Source organism: Phallusia mammillata, chromosome 4, assembly GCF_965637545.1.
Source record: "Phallusia mammillata chromosome 4, kaPhaMamm4.hap1.1, whole genome shotgun sequence".
In the NCBI taxonomy this organism is placed as follows: domain Eukaryota; kingdom Metazoa; phylum Chordata; class Ascidiacea; order Phlebobranchia; family Ascidiidae; genus Phallusia; species Phallusia mammillata.
In genome coordinates this window covers 17831758-17854636 of record NC_137255.1, presented here as the reverse complement: position 1 = coordinate 17854636, position 22879 = coordinate 17831758, and the positions used below count along the sequence as shown (strand labels likewise).

At 36.9% G+C, this 22879-nt stretch overlaps 1 protein-coding gene and 1 pseudogene across 2 annotated transcripts; one reads left to right on the top strand and one right to left on the bottom strand.

Moving 5' to 3' along the window:
• Positions 1 to 3083: 3083 nt before the first annotated feature.
• LOC145224089 (uncharacterized) lies at positions 3084 to 6227 on the bottom strand (annotated as a pseudogene). The gene is made up of 9 exons (XR_013859559.1): positions 6041 to 6227; positions 5524 to 5970; positions 5368 to 5458; positions 5076 to 5279; positions 4707 to 4871; positions 4434 to 4577; positions 3885 to 3915; positions 3714 to 3814; positions 3084 to 3622 (listed from the first exon to the last, which is right to left on the bottom strand). The product of XR_013859559.1 is annotated as an uncharacterized LOC145224089 (transcript).
• A 3319-nt stretch (positions 6228 to 9546) lies between these two features.
• LOC145224088 (GTP:AMP phosphotransferase AK3, mitochondrial-like) lies at positions 9547 to 11463 on the top strand. The gene is made up of 8 exons (XM_080090520.1): positions 9547 to 9623; positions 9681 to 9769; positions 9842 to 9937; positions 9997 to 10119; positions 10179 to 10351; positions 10416 to 10534; positions 10590 to 10684; positions 10767 to 11463. Exons 1-8 carry the CDS (start codon positions 9592 to 9594, stop codon positions 10805 to 10807), a joined length of 768 nt encoding a protein of 255 aa, XP_079946646.1. The 5' UTR covers positions 9547 to 9591; the 3' UTR covers positions 10808 to 11463.
• Positions 11464 to 22879: the final 11416 nt, after the last annotated feature.

Sequence of the window (22879 nt, the reverse complement as noted above, 5' to 3'; positions counted from 1 at the left end):
ATACGTGCATCTGGCACCAAAGACATGGTCGGTGATCTTTAAAATAAACGACAGGTGTTTAAAATTTGTGATTTAACTATAGGCCAAAGTCGCGATTTAAATAGGCTATCATGAAACTGTCATTGTATGTACAAAGTACCAAGACACGCCTCCACGCATATGTATAGCAGAGAATCAAAGTTTGTGTTACATTACGGCCTTTTAACCGTTCCACCTTTTTGTATTACTTGTGGAGAAATAAAAACTCACACGACTGTATAAATCAGCGGTTCCCAAACTTTTCCAAAAATTTTGCCTGGTGGACCCTTTGCAATTATTTTGATATTTCGCGGCCCTATAAAAATCAAAACATGCTATAGGAAAAATGAACCATTGTTTCTTATAGTACACTAGTGCAGTCACGATTCTTTTTAATGTAACAACTTTCTAACTTAGTGGTTTTCAAACTTTTTCATTGTTTATTTCAAAACGGTCACTTTGCCATTATATCGAGGACTCGCGGACCTTAAGCCTGAAGGTGTATTTTAGCAATACGAAAGTTGATTTACAGAATTTTAGCTTATTAGGTATGCAAAATTACACATAACAACCATCCAAAGGCGGTTTGTGACATCACAGACAAGACAGAAAACATTACGATAGTGCGCAAACAATTGCATTTTTGATAGTTGTCGTGCAATAAAGGCTATCTATCGTATAGTAATGGAGGCAGTGGATCTCTAATTGTACTTTGATTTAAACCTATTCAGTGACACAAATTGACGCCAAATAAGATTATAGAGGCACGTCAACCTTTTCGCGGACCCCGCAAAATTGCTTCACGGACCCCAAAAGGTCCGCGGACCCCAGTTTGGGAATCGCTGGTATAAATGCACCTTTCATACCAATTTACACTTTTACTGACGCACAATCTGCCATTAAACCGGGTTATAATTAGAGTTGGACTATATTGGCACTTGGCGGTCCCACAAAATCGTTTAAGTTTTGGGGCCAGTAACCTATATCATTTACGTTGTTTAGGACATCGGAGCTTCGAGGTCAAATACCATGAAGGTGCGATTTTCTTTGAAGGCTACCGTTGTATCGCCGCAACTTTGCTTCAAAAATAGACTGCATTCAATACATCTTTTATAACCTCATGCGAAGTGCAACCCAAACTGCGGCACAATCTACAGTACATATTTAAAATGTTTGTATTATGCCTCCAGGGCCTTGATGAAGTTGAAATTTTGCATTTGGCGGTTTTGGTAACAACGCCTGTGCCAACGTTAAAACAGAAAACAAAGATAGTTGAAATGACAAAAACTCGATGAAAAGAAATTTTGCGTGTTTTTAATCGAGTCATTTTGGGTTTCAAGACACACCAAGCGTTTCATTATCAGAAACGGTTGATTAAAACGTTGTTTAATTTTTTTATTCAGTTTCTTTGTTGTCGAAAATGGGGCTATCTAGTTTGATGTTTGGAAAAGGGCAGTGGTTCTCAAACTTTTTTGACCGCGACCCAAATCTGAGTTTTGAACATCTCACGACCCAAGCCTCAAACATCAAAAAAATTATTTTTTCTGATATGCATGAAAAAAGACGCAGACAGCCATTTGTAGTAGGCTACACAGTACTATGAAACAATTATTTATTATAAACAAATGATTGATTGATTTTAGCGTGTTTGTTGAAATTGAAACTTTTCTTTCATAAATTTTCAATGCACGGCTCTATTTTTCATTCAAGAGATCACTTGATATTTTATGTTCAGTAAAAGGTCTGTGATTCGACTTTTAACTGTGCTGTTCGATAACGAGGCGGGCTGCAATTTTGAGGCCACGTCTTCGCCGCATAGGAGGCTGCCCATGTCAAAGTGGCTGCAGGCTTAACGAGGTCGATTCGTTCGACAACACCGCATAACACAACACATTGTGGCTTTGCAGCACCATGATCGTTGATAGAAGTGAATCCCAAATCGAAAAATGTTTCCTTGTACGAATGCTTACTCATCCTTAAACGCTAACTGTTACATCTCCAAGTTCAGTTTCGCATGATTAACTTGTTGTATTATTTCCCATGCTACGACGTTACAATCACCATTTGCTTAACAGTAAAGTTGGAAGCCTTCTGTATGTGGCAATGACTGGTTCATTTTACTGTACAACGTGGTCGAGTGAGGTGACTTTATTTCTACATAAGGTAAATTCATTTGTGTTTACTTAATGCAGTAATAGTTCGTTCAGAATTGAATCACTATAAAAAAAAAAGCGCGACCCATTTTTTGACCCTGCGCGACCGATGTTTGGGTCGCGACCCATACTTTGAGAACCACTGGAATAGGGCATCTATAGGCAAATACGTTTAACAATCACGTTTTAGCTATTGATAAATATTTCGGTTGAATACGCCGCTTTGGCAATGTTTCAGTTTCATTAACCCCTTTAAGTTTTTTTTGAAAAGATCGGCTCGCAAAAGAATCCGGTTTAAAATCATCGGCAGTGCGAAGAAGGTTATATAAGGGCCCGATCGTGATTATGAGACGTTTACAACTCTTGGAATACCAAACCACAAAGCTACGTGTAAAGAACGAAGTCCAAACCGCCTTTGCTTGTTATGTGAACACTTACGTCTTGCGTTTTGGCAACTCAAACCCGTAGAAAGCCATTCGCGACTGCAATAGGAACTCAAACAGTTTTGGAACAAATTTCGGTGATGGAATCGACCTAAAAATAAATATGTACTTAATAAACAAAAGGTAATAAACAACGGGTCCGTCCAGGCACTTCTGTCAGTAATGCAAAAGCAACATGTCTTACACTGTAAATGATATTGGGTTATTTTTACCCAAAGTAATTGGGTAGCTTGTTGGATACCTTCGTTGGTAAACCCAAAATGCTGTTTGGGTTCTTTTAACCCAAATGCTTTGGGTCATAAACACCCAAACTTATTGGGTAATAAACACCCAAACTTATAGGGTTAAAACACCCAAACTTGTTGGGTAATGAACACCCAAACTTATTGGGTACTAAATACCCAAACATTTAGGTAAAACCTCACTGCACCCAACCATGTAAAAATCCAAGCCTTAAAATGTTCACACATTGATGTCAAAAATACTTTTATTGTCCCATGACAATGCAATGACAAAAATGAAGTTGGCTAAACAGTTGAAAAATGACCCAAGTAACCCAGACTGGCAAGAAACACGTTTTTATACAAACAATACAGTATATACACAATCATGCACTGTATTAATAATGTACAGCAAATAAGAATACTTGATTCAGGTATTCAATTTAGTCATTATAATAAGTACTGCTATGTAAATGAGTGAATGTCAAAATTCCAACTTCATTGCCAGCTCTTTAACAAAGTCAACAATCGGTGGCTTTTTAAAAAAAAAAAATTTTGAACAAAACTGCAGGGCCTTGCACACATGGGGGCAGTATTCATTGTTAATTGCATAATAATAAGACAGAAGGGCAACAGCACCCTGCACAATCGAGTCTACCTGCATTACAATGTTCTTTTCCGACATTAGGCAGATTTTTTGAATTTTTACAAGTGTCCCAAATAAAATAAGAACTGGTTGGTGGCGGTCTGGTAATTCATTTTTTACATCCTCATAGGTTGTATTGGTCTGCAAGTACAAAGAGTTATGTAGATGCATCAAAGACACTATGTTAGAATATAGTAAGTTCATTAAAAAAATAAATTTATTGTCATTTTACCGGATAAAGGTCCAGAAGATATCTCTCCAAGCCAAAGTGTTTCTTTGTCTTATTTGGGAAAAGGTTAGTTAAAAGCCACAACCCAATAACAAGTTTCCAGTCTGTTGGGAAAAATAACGAATATTATTTTTAGATCACATTTACATATGTCTAAAAATATGGTAGACTTACCCTGGTTGGTGTTGTTATCCTCAATAGGAATCTGTTTCAATTAGAGATGTACCGAATATTCGGTTTGCCGAATTTATTCGGCCGAATCGCTCATTTGTGCAAAGATTCGGTTTCGGCCGAATAATTTGTTGCGATCCGGCCGAAACCGAATCTTTTACGAACACAAATTTGAAGCGTAAAACGTCTCTTTGCTGCTTATTAAGCTCCACGGAATCTTTTACAAGCCCAAACATAACGAAAATCGCGTCGATTTTTACCTTTTTCAACACATTGTCGTTTTTCCCACTGTAGTCAAAAAAATTAGTAATTCATTGGCAGGTTGCCAATCATTCTTGAGGCAATTGTGAACCTCACAGAACTTAAATGAGGACGAAACAGAACTATTCTGCACTAATTGCCTGGTAGATAAACATTTTTTCATGTCAACCCGTAGCGTACGACTTCGCGTGACGTCATAAATGATTCGGTTGATTCGGCCGAATTTATTCGGCAAAACCGCCGAATATTCGGTTTCGGCCGAATCGAAATTTAGCCGATTCGGTACATCACTAGTTTCAATATTCTTTCAAGTTTGGACCCAGTTTGGACTTTCTGTACATAAGCAATTACTTTGTCAAACAAAATTTCCCCATTTGTCTGCAGTTTGTCCAAGGTAGGATTAATTTGTTGAATTCTGTTCATTTCCCTTAATAGCTGCAAACAAAACAAGCCAACAATAGCACACACATACAACTGAATAGTGGCAAAATTAAACAACTATTTTAACAAACATATAAATTCTGTATTAAGACAAAGCAACCATAGATAAATAAAAAATCTTACTTCATCAAATGTAGATATTGCAGGCCACTCCTTTGTCATTGTCTGTGGTGTAGGTTTGTTATCTGCTATGTACTTTTGTCGGAAGTAAAATGTTTGTGCCATTAACTCTGAAATTTTTTGTTTGTTTCGGAGAATGATTGGTTTCATAAATTCTTGCTTCAGGTTCTGAATAAATGTTATTTTAAAAAGTATTTTCATGAGAAACATGCATGATTATAAAATATGATATTCCACAGTAAAACAGCATTATATGGTATGGCATGTATTTATTGTAAGTAGCACCTAAAACAAGGCATGATGTTTAACACACCTATGTTACACAAAATAAATATGAATAAATAAAGTGGTTTTGTTCAAACACAAACAAACCATTTGGTGTTGTTCCATTAAAGAATTCTCCTCCATGTGATTTTCAAATGTATTGGAAACCTTTCGGCATTTAGCAACTGATGTATTAGCAAGCCCTGACAAGTTGTTGCTGACTCTTTTGGATGGCGTTTTTTCCTTTTGTGACTTTCTGATTTGTTTTAGTTGCGTATTAAATTTTTGAGTAATTTTGTGCAACCAGAAGATCTGAAGAACAAACTGATTAGTAATATTCCATAGCTTTATTTTACAAATACATCAGTAGGTTACAGTTATATCAAATATGAACAGCTACCTTGGCTTCTTCATCACTTAAACGCAGTGAAGCTTTTCCAAGTGTCACTAAAGCTGAAACTGCTGCTCTTCTCAAAAGTCTACCAGGATGGCTGGTTAAAATGAACAAAAGTTTACTAAATACAATGTTGCACACTAACAAACAGAATACAGGTACCTTTCATAATTTTTCATTACTCTAATCATCTCAGAGGTTATTTCTCTTTTCCCTTGTCAGTAAGTGAACCTGTATTTATCAACATTTTTGCATGATATCCAAATTGACAGGATTTTATAGTAAATGATTTTGGAATTGGATGGGTTGTATTTTCAAAACTTGGACCAGCGAGCTCAGACTAATTTCCAATTGACAAACTATCACTACAATCCTCAGATATGACCATAGGTATACTATTTGGTGTAGATGTTGAAATAAATGAAAAAGAGTCATCAGACGTCACAGGCAGGGTGTCATCCGACTCACAAAACTCATCTTTGCTTGTGTTGAATTCTCTAATGGCACCAAAGAGTTTGAGAGTGTGCCCAAAAGGCACACCTGGCAAAATTTTTGTTAGAGTGTCAAAATTATTGACACATTTTAAAGCCGACGAGTCGATTTTGTTATCTGCAGAAAAAAACTTACAGCTAGAAAAATAACATACTTTTGCATCATCGAAGTTACAACTTGTACATACCACTAAACTCCTTACAAATTTTTTCCAAATCATTCTCTGGGATTTCATGTAAAGTATCTCGAACAAAATTGATGACAATGTCTACAGACGAATTCATTGTTTCTTCAAACACGTTGCTGGATATTATCACACGTGAACCGAACTTAATAAAGTCAACGTTCGACTGACGTTTCGGGCAAATTCCCGCCAATCACTAGATGACGCCAAAAGAGCGCAAAATTTAAAACAAATCGTGAAGCTATCTTTTCACAAGTTAAAACATCGTATTACCATAAAACCTAATTATCATTGTTATGTATTTTTCATCACAAATCACATTAAAAAACTTATGTTTTTAATCACTATTTTTTTTAAATTACCGCAACATAAAATCCTGTTACCGGTAATTGCATGCAGAGGACCGTTTTTTTTTTGGTCAAAAATATGTAGTTACGCATTTTAATTACGAACACATACAACATTGCAATCATGCAAATTACCCCATTTTGGGTAAATGTGCAAATCACCCATTCCAACACAGAAGTCTTACAACCTTTTTGGGTAAAATAAGAATTAACCCATTTTACCGTAAAGGTTTCTCAAGTTTTGGGTAAAAATATTACCAACCCAAAATGCTTCATGGGTATATATCATGAATTGGGTGGGAAGATAATCTACCCTAAATAAATTTGGGTATGCGTTTTTGATATTTTGGGTAAAATAAGAATTAACCCATTTTATCATAAAGGGTGATTCTCATGTTTTGGGTAAAAATGTTACCAACCCAAAATGCTTCATGGGTATATATCATGAATTGGGTAGGAAGATAATCTACCCTAAATAAATTTGGGTAAGCGTTTTTGATATTTTGGGTAAAACAAGTTTTATGCCAATGTCGTTTTGGGTTATTATAGCTATTACCCAAAATGTTGCGAGTTTTTTACCCAAAATAATTTACAGTGTAGCCAATCGTGGTTGTAAATGAACTCGGTCCAACAGAAACACATTTGTTCAAGCCGAATGTATGATAGCAACACGTAACAACACAAAATTGTATTTAGCGCTAAACGTTAATTTACTCTTTGCGAAAATATTGGCACATCGACATACAAAACACATTTTATCTACAGGATCACTTTGTTTTGTTAATTGTGCAGTGTACTAAATTCACGTTTAGTGCCTGTTTCAAGCTTTTGTTTACCTGAAATAAACATTCGGTTTGAACAACTGTGTTTCATTTTGAACCGCGATTCTCCCATTAGCTATAGCCAAAATTGGCAAAGTCATGTTGCATTGGCATTACTGACAGAAGTGTCCGGACCTCGTTAATTTTTACCTTTTGTATCTGGACGTTAGACAAAACTACTTGTAGCCCTTCATTGTAAGCTAATTGGCTGTTTTGATATGCCTGATAGTAAAATATTATAATTTAAGCCAATTCGTAATGCAAAATCGAATGTTTTTGGATGGCAATTTGTAAGTTTTATTTTATTTTTGTTAAAATATTTTGTTCTCTAAAAACAATTGCATAAACCGTTGGCCTATTACGGCCATACAGCTAGGTTAAGTTAAAATTCTTAAGCGGATTAAAAAATTAATTGAGCCCGAACCTGAGAATACACGCCCACAACCCGGCCCAAACCAGATTAAAAAAGCTACCCGCATGACGACAATTAGTATGAAAATCATATGATTTCGGGGCAAACCGAGCCCTGTTTAGTTCAACTTAAACGCAAACCAGACCCGAAAATTTAATTACTCCTAGATTTGTTTCTTACCTTCAATAAACCCAACGGCAACTAAAAGAATCAAAGCACTTGTCCAACTAAACTTCATTTTGCGTTGTGCAGATGTTTGTGGACTTTCCTTAAATGTTAGTTCTGTCAAAACATTGAAAACTTGTTTTAAATTTCAGTACACACTTTAGTGTGTTTAGCCTATGCCAGGGGTCGGCAACCTTTTTTAATGCGGACCGGTTTTAAAACTAAAATTTTATAGCGGGCCGGCCTGCAAAAAACTACAAATGTTCAGCAATCTAAAACGCCTAAATTAGTTTATCATCCCCGGGATACATAGGCAGAATGTTTTAACTTAAAGGATTTAACCTGAAACTATACGGCCTGGTAACAAATTCCTCGCGGACTGGCACCGGGCCGCGAACCAACGGTTGCCGACCTCTGGCCTATGCAACAACAATTGAAGGAGAAGAAAAACTAACAACTTTTTATTTAGAACGATACTATGACACATATATGTCCAAGTTCTCGTTTTAGAAAAGTAGCTGTTTGCTCGGTTTTTCTTTCGTGCCTTGTTTGCTAAAATCTTAAATTTTAAATGGCCTATTATATTGATCAATTTATTCTCCAACACGTTTCTAAAACGCTCAACAAAAGCTAAAACGCCTAACAGGTACTGGTTGGAATTCTCGCTATCAAGCAGTCCGAGACAAACCGCAAGCGTTATATACCTTTTTACGTCTGGCTGCCCAATTGTAAACAACTAAACCAGGGGTGCACAACCTTTTCGCTATGACGGCCGCATATAACCTGTTTGTGTTTTAAAATTGATGATGTACAGAAATTGGTTCATATCATTTATGTATATATAGTGTAGGACACACAGAACGAGCTGAACGGCCTGCACACCACCATTTTTATTTATGACATCATAATCTATATTGTGACGCTCGTGGTATTTGCATTGTTTGCACATAATGGGCGTAAAAAAAGCCTGACGTATATACTACTGAGCTGGTAATGCTCTTTCCAGTCCCCCAAAATCAGTTTAGAGCAGTTTGAAAATCAAAACATTTAGCGAAAAAGTTTTATTTACGTTTCGCCCGCCAGTACATATAATTTAATAATTAATATACATGTTCGTTCACCAAATCTTCTTTGTGGCTGTACCTACGGCCACAGGTTGTTCACCCCTGAAGAAAACCATAGAAGTCTAATACGACTAAACACGCAAATTTTGTGGCCTGTCATATCTTTCGTTTAGACCAGTGGTTCTTAACCTTTTTGTAGTCATGGACCCCTTTTATGAATTTTGTTCGTCTGCGGACCCCCAACGCAATTTACCATAAGTCTTTTTATGTTTCACGTTTCTTGCATTATACCCTGTCATGCTTGTGAAGTATTTAAATCCACCTTCACAGTCCTTTAAAATCAATGATGTCTCTGTATTGTATTGGCCTCGCATCGAATTGTTAATATTTCTGGTATATATAACTTCACAAATCGTCCTATAAAGTCTATTGTCCATGTGTGTTATGATGTCACAATAGGGAAGACAATCACAAAAAGCAATTATTCTTGGCATAATTAGGGTGTAATAAACAGCGTGCACTCGCATGCAGGATAGTAAAAACGGTTGAGAAACTTAAAAATATTCTTCTGTTGGTTAATGATACTTAACATATTTCCCTCCGTGGACCCCCTAAAACCATCTCACGGACCCCTTGGGCGTCCGCGAACCCCAGGTTAAGAACCACTGGTTTAGACTAAAACTAAATTATAAAAAAAATACAAAAACTTTTGTCGGTAGAGCTGTTATTTCAACCGTGACGTTATATGCAATGGATTTGCATTTTGAACTACATTAGGTATACCTAATGGGTCGTATCTAATATTGTTTTTAATAATGTGTGTTTTTGTGTAAGTTATACTCTAGTTACTGCCAATGCCAAGATGAGAATTGGAAATATCAGAAAAGCATTTCATGCTATCATAATGGGACCACCGGGATCTGGTAAACACACTGTTTTACAGTGTTTAAATACTCAGTGAGCAACAGATTAAACATATTTTCCTAAATTGGTAGGAAAAGGGACAGTCTCAGGAAGAATTGTTCGTGATTTTCAAATTCAGCATCTTTCCAGTGGTGATTTGTTGAGGGCTGAAATATCTAGGAAATCAGGTGATGTTTCCATTGCTACCATTTACTATTGTTATGTAACATATTTCATGCTTTTTTAGCACTTGGACAGGAAGGAAAAAAATATATTGAAACTGGAAAGCTGGTCCCAGATGGACTTGTCATTGATCTCATTGTTGCAAGTCTGACTAAAGTACCCCAGTCATCACCTTGGTTGTTAGATGGTAATGAAGCTCTTGGTATGTTTTTGCACTATGAGTACTATTTGATGTTTTTGCTCAAGGTTTTCCAAGAACAATGACACAAGCCAAAGAATTATCAAAAAAGCAACATATTGACAGTGTCATAAATTTAGATGTTCCTTTTGCCATTATTAAGGAGCGATTAAGTAGTAGATGGACACATTTACCAAGTGGAAGAGTTTATAACATTGGCTTTAACCCTCCGAAAGTCCCAGTATGTTACAAATACAACAATATCGGTTTGTTTTTTTCCTAAAGGTGATTGATTTTTTTTGTAGGGAAAGGATGATATTACTGGGGAACCGTTATTACAGAGAGATGATGACAAACCGGAAACAGTTCAAAAGCGCTTGGAAACATATGAAAACCAAACTGCTCCCCTTTTGGAATTTTATGAGTACATTTTCTTAAATGCTACAGGTTTTTCCAAACTTTAACCATGTATTTTTCAGTGCTCAAGGCATTTTACACAACTATCATGGCACAAAGACAGATGAAATTTGGCCCAAAGTGAAAGAATATCTGATGAATGTTCTTCCACAACAATGTTAGAATTTATTATTTTAATTTTTAGATCATGTGTTTTAGATTTTTGGTAACTTTAAGTCCAACCCTAATCATGTGCTAAGGTGTCAGCAAGAAAAAAGAATCTATAAGAGCTTCAGGATAGAAAAAAATAGAAAAGATTAACAATGGATTCACATAAGAGCAATTTTTGGTGTTGGTGGCGAATTTTGATCAGTGGTCAGGTTTGCGATAGGTGTGGTGTGTGAAACTGGTAGTTTTGGGACACATGACTAACGGAGTAGTGACTGCATGTTTAACAAGTTTTCTTGCAGTGAGTGTTATGAAATAACATCCTAACAATTATTTACAATTTTTTTGTCTACAATTGCTGCCATTTTATCCTAATTTATGTTCAGTCTGTTGTGCTACATTTCTAATTGTTGATTAAACACATAATCAGGCTATTATGCAAACAATGTCACATGGTGCAATGTAATTAAAATGTATCAAAGTTAATATCCAACCAATAGTACATACGTCTGTTTGTGAAATTTGCATTGTACTTTCATATAAATATTCAACTATAGCTGCTAATTGTTTGTTTTTCCATTGAATGCTGTTCGGATGTTAGTTTTAGATAACTGGGTTTTGTCATTGCATAAAAGAATATTTTAAAAGGTTTTAAATGCTGTTTTATCCCTTATGCTCCTTGTTTGAGTGTTGAAGCTGCTCCAAGTGCTTTCATTAAAGGTGAAATACAACTTTGTTTCTTTCAAAGCTTTCACATATTTTAGTTGCATGCAATAAAGTTTTATTGGACGAATGTGTTTTCATTTGCAGTGGTTTAAAATGATGTGGAACCACAGTGCTTCAAAAGACAAGTAACTGTTGTTAACGTTGCAATTTCATTGAGATAATCAACATCTAGTCGAGTTTTGTGCAACGGTTGTTTGTCAAGCCTTTACTCTCTATTTCAATTTTGTCTAGTTCTAGATCAGGGGTGCACAACTTGCGGCCGCATGCGGCCGTGAATATGTTTATTAAAATATACGTACTGGCGGCTGTGACGTAAATAAAACTCTTGCTAAATATTTTGATTTTTAAACTGCGCTAAACAGTTTTTGTGGTACTAAAAAGAGTATTACTATCCTAATAAGCATATACGTCAGACTTTGTACGCTTATTGTGTGCAAACAATGCAAACAAAATATGTACCACAAGCATCACAATATGGACTATGACATCATAAACACCTAAGACTGATCCCACGCTGTGCAGGTCAATCTGTGCACCAAGCTAGAAATTAATCTGGGCTTTTGGGGCGCTATTAGATGGTATATATATGATATAAACCAATTTCTTTACATCAGTAATTTAAAACAAAAATAAACAGGTGAATGGCGGCCGTTGGTGAAATAAGAATCTGCGATGCGGCCGTCGTAACAAAAAGCTTGTGCACTCCTGTTGTGTTCTAGATGAAATATTGTTCGACACGAAAGCTTCTTTAAACAATCTGAAAAACCGCAATCACATTGCACAACGCCGGGTTAATCATTTCATAAGTGTTTGCTTAACAATTTAATGTTGGTGCACTGCGTACCAAGTCCTTTGTGAGTGAGCCAGCGATCTGCATTACGATTATAATTGAAGGTATTGTGAGGTGTCTCAGCGAGTTTCGAACAGTTTTTAGTTGTTTGCGTCAGTTTTTCAGGTAAACGGATATCATGTCAAAATACCTCCTACCTTGTCTTCTGCTAGCCCTTTTACAACCATGTAAAGTGGCGGCTGCAAGTAAGTTAACGCTAAACTAAATAAATAAAAACAAGGGCGAATGCTTGCTGTCTTATCTGTCAGGGTAAAGTGCATGACTTTTGTAATCATTCCGACTTAATATTTTACTAACTACAAAGAAATTGTTTCAAAACTTACATCAATGCTTTAGAATGGTTATGTCGGTCGGTTTACAACTGAACAGATTTATCAAATATTTTTTTCAGATGGGAGCACTTACATCGCACCATGGCTTGTCGGAATAATAGCTGTTGCTGTCTTTCTGGTGGTTGCATTTGCCTTTCTTCTCTTTAACCACTACGTTTGCGAGAAGTTTAAGTAAGCAAGCAGTTGAATAATAGAATAAATTAAGTACGTCTATGGCCATCTACTGTTTATCAATAGTTCCTTACTCAGGAAAACACAAGTAGTCAAGGCATAAGTTAAACCCCCGCACTTGTACAAAAAACAGTTGCACTACCCTTGAAGCTGTCAAAACGACGGTCATTAAATTTAAACTCAGTTTAATGTCGGCTTTAACTTGAGTCTATGAGTTTTGATTCTTTTTGCTACCAACATGCACATGTCTGGTGAACAATAATGTACTAAACAGGCAGAATCTGAAACGAACTTGTACGAAATAATACTGACCTGGGTTAAATTCGACCTTGAAACAAGGAGAAAACATTTTCCGAGTCTATTAAGGCTCGTCAGACTTCAACTGGTTCCGAAAGATTACCTCATAGATGTAATATCTGCTCAGGTGAGAATTGGCACTAAAAAATGAAATGCTGAAAATACAAAAATGCATTTTTAAGGACCTTGTCAAGGAATTTACTTCATGCCGAGACCTCGTTCAAGCTGCATTGCTTTTTCATTTACGCCCCGAAAAGTGCACAGCGCAAGCAAAGCGACGCCACAACGATGAAGGTATAGCCAAGTTCCATTTATTGACGTGTAAAACATTAGGATTGCCATATTGTTTATATTTTATACATTTTTTTTTGAAGATTTTAGCACAGCATTCATTGCTACGGAAAAGCACATCATGTCATTTTCAGAAGACGAACTTAGCATTGAATGCAAGGTGAGTTGTAACAGTTTTAGACAACGGTTGTCACTGATTAAATTCGATTTTTGCCACCGAAAGCGCAGCTTACCAAATAGGTTTAAAAGTTGAAATGCTAGCTATCATATAGTGTCGTTTTGGTATTTGGTTTCTTTAAAGATTCGTGATGGAATCAGAGGGCAGGCGTCGGTTGTTGACGGCAGCAGTGTGATTCTTTGCGGAGGAGTGACTGACTGTGTAGTGGGTGATGTAGTACAGTATAAAGATCAAAAGTTTATCAGTTTACCATCACTAGCAATTCCTCGTTTTGGGGCTGGAGCTGTTTCTTGTCAAGGTCGGTTGGTGCAATTAAAAAATGACAGAGTGAGAAATCAAATTCGGAGTAAATAATTTGTCATGGTTTGAACTCAGTGTAAAGTTTGTTGACTTAACTCAACATTTCTTATATTTACGCACTCGAAGTTGCACAAACGGAAGTTTATGTTTATTTTGCTTATAATCCTTGTTCCACATGACTCATTCGTTTTCCATAAAAGATGACAAAATCTAATTTACAAAGGCAAACTATACGTTTTCGGAGGAAGCACGGCAAGAAGCAGATTTGAAGGAAAGTTTACGGACAAAGTGGAGACGCTGGATCGTGTAATTGGAGAGTGGAGTGTGATTAGTCAAGCTCCGACAAAACGTTCTCATTTGTGTTGTGCTTTACTGGACGGTAAGTACATGTGAAACAGTAGCACTCCTTTTCCTTGGTTTAACTGCTGCACATACTTTTTTCAGGTTTGATTTATCTTATGGGCGGTTACATAAAAACAAGCTCATCAGAAGATGATACTGAAATCACAAGTGAGTATACAGTTTGCTCCAAACACGCAACAATTTTTTTGGAAACCGTTTTTTGAGCTCTTTACTCAAGCTGTTAACTTTTCCAAACGACTGAATGTCAATAAAATATTGTTTTCAAAACGTCTCCAGTAACAACAACCACGGAAATTTACTGTCCTTCCTCAAATGGTTGGAGTCCAGGTCCAAATATGAAAGGGTCGGGCGTCATTCTGTGCACAAACATTCAGGCAACAGATTTTTGTGTTCGGTGAGACAATTTCCTCAGCGGCTTTGACACATTGAATAAAACATAACATGTAAAAACATTATATACAGCAATAACATTTTGTTGCAGACACACATCAGTATAATCTTGCTACATTTATCAGTAAAAAATATTATTAAGTGCGTGTCTACAAGGTTACCAACGTATACGCGAATCGAATTTTTATAGTTACACTGTTTTGTTAACCAGAAAGTTAAATCAAGTGTTCGCTGCAGGTGGAGATACATGTGAGGAAAACACAGTGGAAACATTTCATGCTTTGGACTATTATTGGACTAACATCAAGACCACACTTCCGTTTTCATACGGACGACTGTTCTGTGGAAATATTTTAGATAAAATTTGCCTAATAGGCGAAACGTAAGTCATGTTGAAAGTTTTAAGTTGGCATACGACATGACCATCAACAATTTACAATACTTGGCCGTAATATGCTCCGTATGCTCCGTATGCTCCGTATGCTCCGTATGCTCCGTATGCTCCGTATGCTCCGTATGCTCCGTATGCTCCGTATGCTCCGTATGCTCCGTATGCTCCGTATGCTCCGTATGCTCCGTATGCTCCGTATGCTCCGTATGCTCCGTATGCTCCGTATGCTCCGTATGCTCCGTATGCTCCGTATGCTCCGTATGCTCCGTATGCTCCGTATGCTCCGTATGCTCCGTATGCTCCGTATGCTCCGTATGCTCCGTATGCTCCGTATGCTCCGTATGCTCCGTAAGTTTCCACAAACCATAGATAATTGTTTGAATGTAGAGTTATATGAGAAAATAAAAATAAATGTTTTTTAATAGATCGCCAAACTACATTTGGACCTGCAATGTATTTGATGAAGAATGGGAATGGAGAAAAACAAAAAGCAACACCCCGACTGGAATTATTACATTCGAAATGAAATCAACAAATGATGGTATCCAGTACATTTGTCAAACCTGGTGGTATTTACAAACATGATTTCAATTCAAAAAGTAAAGTAAATTAGTATGCTTACATGCTTTTTTAGGTTTTACTAATTAAAGGTACATTTCAGTGAAGTGAAATAATAGAAAACAGAGCCTGTACATAGTTACATCATATTCATAAAGTATAAACATAGCAGACAATGCGGTTTCTGCTTTACAACAAAACCACATGAATGTTAACTTAAAATAACCAAGCACGTTGCTATGGTTACACCTAATGCTCTGATAATATTACAGAAAAATCCGACACATCCACCCATTTAGAACATGAACAAACAATGTTTTTTACCTACAAAGACGAAGTTATAACATTTAAGTCAAAAGCTGCAACAAGAACAAAGGTAAATCTGAATATTGATCTGATTTAAGATTTTTTAATTATTGCTGTGTACTTGTTTTCCCAGATCCCGAATTTGTCGTCTACCTTTTCTTTGAATGCTTCTGCCCACAGACACGGCGCTATCACAATATGTGGGGGAAAGCGCGACGACAAACCTGTCTCTGATGTAATGGAATTTAGTGACGGAAAATGGAGCACACTGCATTCCATGCAAAGCTGCAGGTATTCTGCCTGTGCAATTTGGGCTCAAGGTAAGTGATATACGCACTTTGCTATGTTATGTTTTAGTAAAACTAAATAGACTTTTGAGAACGTTAGCTCATTTTGGTTTATACTTTTTGTGTACAGTTGGCATGGTTTTACTGGATCATTGAAGTTGTAAAAGTGCGCCTAATATTTGGGGCCGTAAAAAACGCTGAACTTAGCAGCACTCAGCAGTGCACCACCTGCTGCTGCTAAATGCGGCCGTAATCATGTGTGTTAAAATATATGTCCCGAAGGGCGTACATCGATTAAACTATTTTGTTTTACACACCGGTCTGTTTTTTAGACTCGAATCATATATTTCCATCCGTACGCGATAGAGGATAAACATTAGCCAAACGCATCAGACTTTTTTTTATAAATACACTAAGTGCAAACGACTATAAATAAGCAAACAACCCAACAATAGAGATAGATAATGAGGTCTTAAAACAGCTAAGACTGGTTGCAAAATCGTTTTGCTAACCCAGTGGTTCTCAAACTTTTTCATTTTTTTCAAATCCTTTGCCAATATTTCGAGGGCTCGCTGTCCTTAAGCCTGAATGTGTATTTCAGAAAAACGGAAGTTTTGATTGCAGGATTTTAGCTAGTTATGCAAAATTGCGCATAACAATGACCCAAAGACAGCATTTGACATCACAGACAAGACAAAAAACATTTGCAAAAACATTCGATTGTGCGCGAACAATTGCATTTTTGTATGACTAAGTATTGCTCATCCAGCAGTTTTATTGTAAACAATCGACGTTTCGACGTCCTATACAAAATTGCATTTTTGTTAGTTGTCATGCAATAAAGGCTTTTGCTTAGCAATGGGGAAAGTCGATTCTCAATTGATTTAAACATATGTAGGGGCACAAACTGTCAAATAAGATTATAGAATTACTTTAACATTTTCGCGTTCCCCAAAAAATTGCCTCACGGACCCCAAAAGAACCGCGGTCACCAGTTTGAGAACCGCTGTGCTATAATCAATGAATAAAGCAGGGGTGTCCAACACGCGGCCCGCGGGTCACATGTGGCCCGCCAGGCAATTTTCCGTGGCCCGCGACGTTATTAGCAAATGAAAAATAAATTAATATCTTGTAAAATTTAAAGGATGTGTTTGTTTTATTCACCCTTTAAGAATTTCACAATTCAAAATTATATATCACTGAAAGTTAAAAATACCAAATTTAACCTTTGTGATACATTATTTTTATTGTGATGAAATAATGCAATCTTATTCTTATCATCAAGCGTAAAGTTACAATCCGTTCATCAAAGCGTAAAGTTACAATCCGTTAAGATTTTTGTGTCCACTATTTTTGTTTAGCTTAGGGTAGGCTTACCATATCCATCCAGATAAAGTTTAACGTTTATCACATCACAACACTAAAATAAGTTTGTATTCAAAAAAATGTTAAATTCACTTGTATTCTTTAAAAATATAAGCTGAAGATGTATATTTGGCTGTTTTCAAAGGCATATTTGTCACATATGTATTTGGCAAGTCAGAAATTTGAAAAAAGAGGACATTTGGGCGTTTTTTGTCCTCGGAGGACAACTTGTTTTTTGTTAAAAAGGAGGACATGTCCTCCAAAAAGAGGCAGTATGGTAGGCCTAGCTTAGGCATAAGGAACTTTTTTTGCTTAGGAATAAGGATTTTTTTTGTTCATGAATGAAGGCCAACCAACATTTTGTTGACATTTATGTTGGCCGCATTGACTTTTTCAGATGCCTATAAGCCAAGTGGTTTCCAAACCATTTTATTTACATAACAGACGTTTCGTAATTTTCCGCGGTCCACGATGAATTCAATGATAAAACCAGGGAGTCGAACCGCATGTCATGTGGGTTCAGGTTCGGTTCGGGTTCACTTGGTTTTGTTTTTAAGGGTTCGGGTTCGGTTCCGGTTTTTAAAAATTTATATTTTCGGGTTCGGGTTTTGTTCCGGTTCAGGCAAATTATCCGGTTCAAACCGGTTTGCGGATTTTAAACCGGTTCAAATTTCTATTCGTTTTTATTTAATTCTAGCCATCATCAACTCGGCCTTATTAAACTCCAAAAGAATTTTGCCCATGTACTGTTATTTTTGACACGCCCTATAAGAGTTATCTTGCGTATTCTTCGATGCGCTGTTTTGAGAAAATCACAATATATAATACAGACTGCGTTTTTTACTGGTTCGGTTCCGGTTCGGGTTCAACGTCCAACAAATTATGGGGTTCAACACCTGTTCGGGTTTTTAGAAAATCGTAATTAGCGGTTCGGGTTCGGTTCGGGTTTAATGAAATTAACCGCACAAACCGGTTTCGCGGGTTCGGGTTCAGTTCCGGTTCGACTCCTTGGATAAAACCAATTAAACAGCTTAAGCTGCCAAACGTAATTTAAACTTTTACCTAAATACTGTATTATCAATTGGTTACGCTTACCAATGATTTAAGAGCGGGTTGTGACGTCACAGACAAAACTGATTTTTATGAAAGAAAAAAGCATTGATGAACACGCAAGTAAGATTGTAAATTAAGTCAAGAGCTCTTGGAGGTCAACGAAAAAAATGCCGTTAGCCACTAAGGCAGGGGTCGCCAACCCGCGGCTCCGGAGCCGCATGCGGCTCTTTGATCCCTCTGATGCGGCTAAGTTTTTGAATTTACCAAATGTTTTACATTTGAATAAAAAATATGTGACGATTATGCCGAACACAAAAGTCGAACACGAAAATTGAAGTGCAGTAGCATGACTGTACTCGCTTGTTGTAGTTACCTGCAACCCCGCCTCTATACCATCAAACGTGAAGTCGGAAAGAGGCAAACTGGCGGCTCACAGGTTAACACGCACTATGAGACAATACTGTTTTTGTTTGCAGTGTGTGTGCGCGCGTAACAATAGCTGTTTGTTAATTGTCATGCAACAAACGCGTAAACAAAGGAATAAAAATCTGCAAAAACAGAATATGCAACGCTACGTAAAGTTGTTTTCTCTGCTGACGCGACTAGTATATCAGTGTGTCTAATATGCAATGAAACACTAGCTAACAACAAAAAGTCGAATGTCATAAGACTAAAAACGTTTTGCATTTTATTTTAAATTTTAAAACGGCTTTGTGGCTCCCAGTGTTTTTTTTACTACGTGAAACTGGTCCGAGTGGCTCTTTGAGTAGTAAAGGTTGGCGACCCCTGCACTAACGGATTATAAACTATCTAGTTTGGAAACATCTGGCGTGGACTGTTAATTCCACAGTAATGTAACCACATATTTTTCTATGATTGGTAGCGTGCAGTATCAAGGTATTTAAGAACATTTTGACATGTATGACTGCATGTGGCCCGCGGCCTCTAGGAAATTTAAAAATTGGCCCGGGACAACCGTTGAGTTGGAGACCCCTGGAATAAAGTAAGACATCAACCTTTCAGGCATCAGTAGATGGGATATTGTAACGTTCATTTTGTTTCTTTACCTCGGTTATATATAACGAAAGACTTATATCAACAATGAGTTTTGGACATTTTTTATGTATAATAGTTGACACGAACAATAACAATTTCAAATCTGTTTGTTACGACTTTTTATAATTTTGGTTTAAAAAAAATAAACGGTTTTGTTGTTGTGATAAAAGATATCAAGGTATATGTAGAACAGTGGTTCTTAACCAGGGTTCGATCGAACCCCAGGGGTTAGGCAACGCCGAATCAGGGGTTCGACGAAGGTCTTTTTGAAGTACAATACTCGTTTTTGTCAAACTTTAGGGTCTATTGTCGCTAAAAACGGCAATTTGTATTTGCTCAATATCAAAACACTGGAAGCTTAACTTAGGCAGGGGTGTTTTAAACTGCACTAAACAGTTTTTGTGGTACTAAAAATAGTATTACCAGCCTAATACCCGTATGTGTCAATCTTTTTGTACGCATATTGTGTGCCAACAATGCGAACAAAACAGGTACCACAAGCACCACAATATAGATTATGACATCATAAACACTTAAGACTGATCTCCTCGTTGTGCAGCTCAATCTGTGCACCGAGCTAAAAATTAAAGTGGGCTTTTGGACGCTATTAGATGGTAAATACATCATATAAACGAAGTATTTTAAAACCATAATAAGCAGGTAAATGGCGGCAGTTGGTGAAATAAGAATCTGCGATGTGGCCGTCCTAGCAAAGTGGTCGTGCACCCCAGCACTGAGGTTTTGATTTCTTTTATTTTTGACGTAACACAGTACATTAGAACAAGCATTGTTTGTTCGTAAGCAGAAAAACAACGAAATTTTGTCGGCAGCAAAAACTTATTACTTCATCTTTTTCGACCCACCAAACAAAATGAGCTAAAAACCTAGGATGTAACTTTGGGGTTCGACCAAAGGCTGAAGAATATCGTGGGGGTTCGACCGTTACAAAAAGGTTAAGAACCACTGATGTAGAAGGAATGTCTGATCAAGATAAAGGAATAACTCCTGGCAAATTATAGTTCGGTTTTGTACGTTACCGAATGGTGGCAATACGATCCAAGAGTGTTTTTTTCGTGTACCGAAATGTATGTCATAGTAATATGCTGACTGCTGGTATGCATAAAAATACTTTTGCTCTCCTAAAGAGGTGAAAGCTCAAATGGGAAGTACTTGAAATGAGATCTTTCATTAATATTATAGATTAAAAACTTTATTCGGATGTCATCAACTTTTCATTTATGGATAACTTTCATGAATGGATGATTTATAATAAGTTTTAGGGATGATTGACTGTCAATGGGTCCTTTATTCGTTGCTGGTTATAACTTTAGAAGTTACATGTCAAGTTAATGATGCTGTTTTGGGACCTTCAAAAAACAAAAAAAAGTGTTTAATCTTATTGACAGCAGGTATATGCATTAAGGCCCAAATAATATTTTTTTTATATGTTTGGTGTTAACCGCTACAACTACAACGTCCCAAACTTAGTCTGAAACTCTTGGAATGTTTTTTCAGTTATACGCAATAGCTTATTTTAGGTGGCTCCTATTACTTGCAGATACCTCACATGTATTAATTTCAGATTTCCTGTTTGTCTTCGGTGGAGTTGGTGAAAGAAGCTCACGAATCAATGACGTTGAAAAATTGAAGAAAAATGGAAAACAATGGATATTTGTCGAACCCATGCCCATTACAAATAGAGGAAAAGCTGTATCGTGCGGAGGTAAATCTTACCAGAAGTATTCTTGTCCCCTTTCCCCCCGACGCGACTAATTTTTTTACTGCCCACACAACTCGTTTGTATTCCGTCTTTAAGATAAGGGGTACACAAATTAAATAGAAGTGAAAACTGTTTTATAAGATGCAATCTAGTCCCCTAACACACAGCTGTTTTTATCGTTTTAAGTCTTTGTTTCAACAACTGCCAACTCATTAATTTAGTACGGAGCAAATTTAATTTTCTTTTACTGCAACACACCCGTTTGTGTTTTATTGTTAAACCAAACACTATTCAGATGGGCCGATATTTTCCATGGGTTGTTTAACCCGGCATCGACTGATGTGTTTTTATTGGTTCAAAAACAAAACAAAACTTATTCGCTAATCAAAGTGATGATACCATCGACAATTTTGATTTGTTTTAGACAGTATTTACTTTTTGGATGATGGCATAATGAATGGCCAACAAAATGTTTATGTCTATTGTATTTTATCGAACAAATGGACTGAAGGTCCACGTTTGACAGCAATTGAGGGTTACTTCAGTGTTGAAGCGATCAGAGACTGAAGGTCCACGTTTGACAGCAATTGAGGGTTACTTCAGTGTTGAAGCGATCAGAGACAAAATATTTGCTTTTGGTAAGTGTCACTATTGACGACAGAAATGTCCAACCCCATTTTTTTGAACTGTTCCCACTTCAGGTGTCGGGTATGTCGGCGACTGGTCTGTCCAATGTCTGAATCACAAGAAACCAAACGCTTGGACTAGATTTTCTTGCAGATTTCCGACACTTGATTTGACCCCAATTGGGTCAAGCAACGTGGCTGGAGACAACGTATATGTGTGCTGCAGGTAGAATATACAATTTTTACTGTGACTAACCAATAAAGCAGGGGCTACAAATTTATAAAAACATCGATATAAATCTTAGGAAAACGAGATTTTATACCATGCGGGTTGCAATATAATAATACAGTTCTGGGAAGGGGATCGTTTAAGTCGATGTAAGTTGAATGTTATTTGTTTAACAAATCGTCGTCTATCGACGTTGTGACATGTCAAAATATTTTGAATTGTTATAAGTTGCATAAACACAGCTATCAGGCAATACATGCAGTTTAAATATAATTGTTTGCATCCAACAAATAACATGAACAAAGCCGTTTTTGGCTTTTTCAGCCTGAATTCCAACGTCACCATAATGGCCATTGACACCATAAACGGACGTGCAGAAATAAAGTGGGATGAAACCAAAGCTAAGTCAAAAGATGAACCCAAGAAATTTAGAGACAAATGTGCTCCACGTCGCCTATATGCAACCACATCTCAAAAACTGGGAACAACACACAGGCGGTATTAGTAATCATTTCGCCCACGTTTTTTTCCAAGCGTCGTTACCTGTTTTGTGCCACAAGCCTTGTGTTTATAGAGACTTTTTGTGATTAGACCAATCCAACAGCGGAATTAAAAACTGCAGACCTTTTTTGATTTTCCCCATGCGTTATGAATAACTTTTACCAGACCTCATTCGATACAGAAAAATGGAGCTGATCGTATTTCTAGTCGATACA

Excerpts from the sequence above, each read along its gene's own strand:
- LOC145224088 (XM_080090520.1), top strand. The coding sequence starts at position 9,592 with ATGCAATGGATTTGCATTTTGAACTACATTAG. Across the intron at positions 9,938-9,996 it reads TGAAATATCTAGGAAATCAG|CACTTGGACAGGAAGGAAAA; the intron begins GTGATGTTTCCA and ends ATGCTTTTTTAG. Across the intron at positions 10,685-10,766 it reads GAATGTTCTTCCACAACAAT|GTGTCAGCAAGAAAAAAGAA; the intron begins GTTAGAATTTAT and ends TCATGTGCTAAG.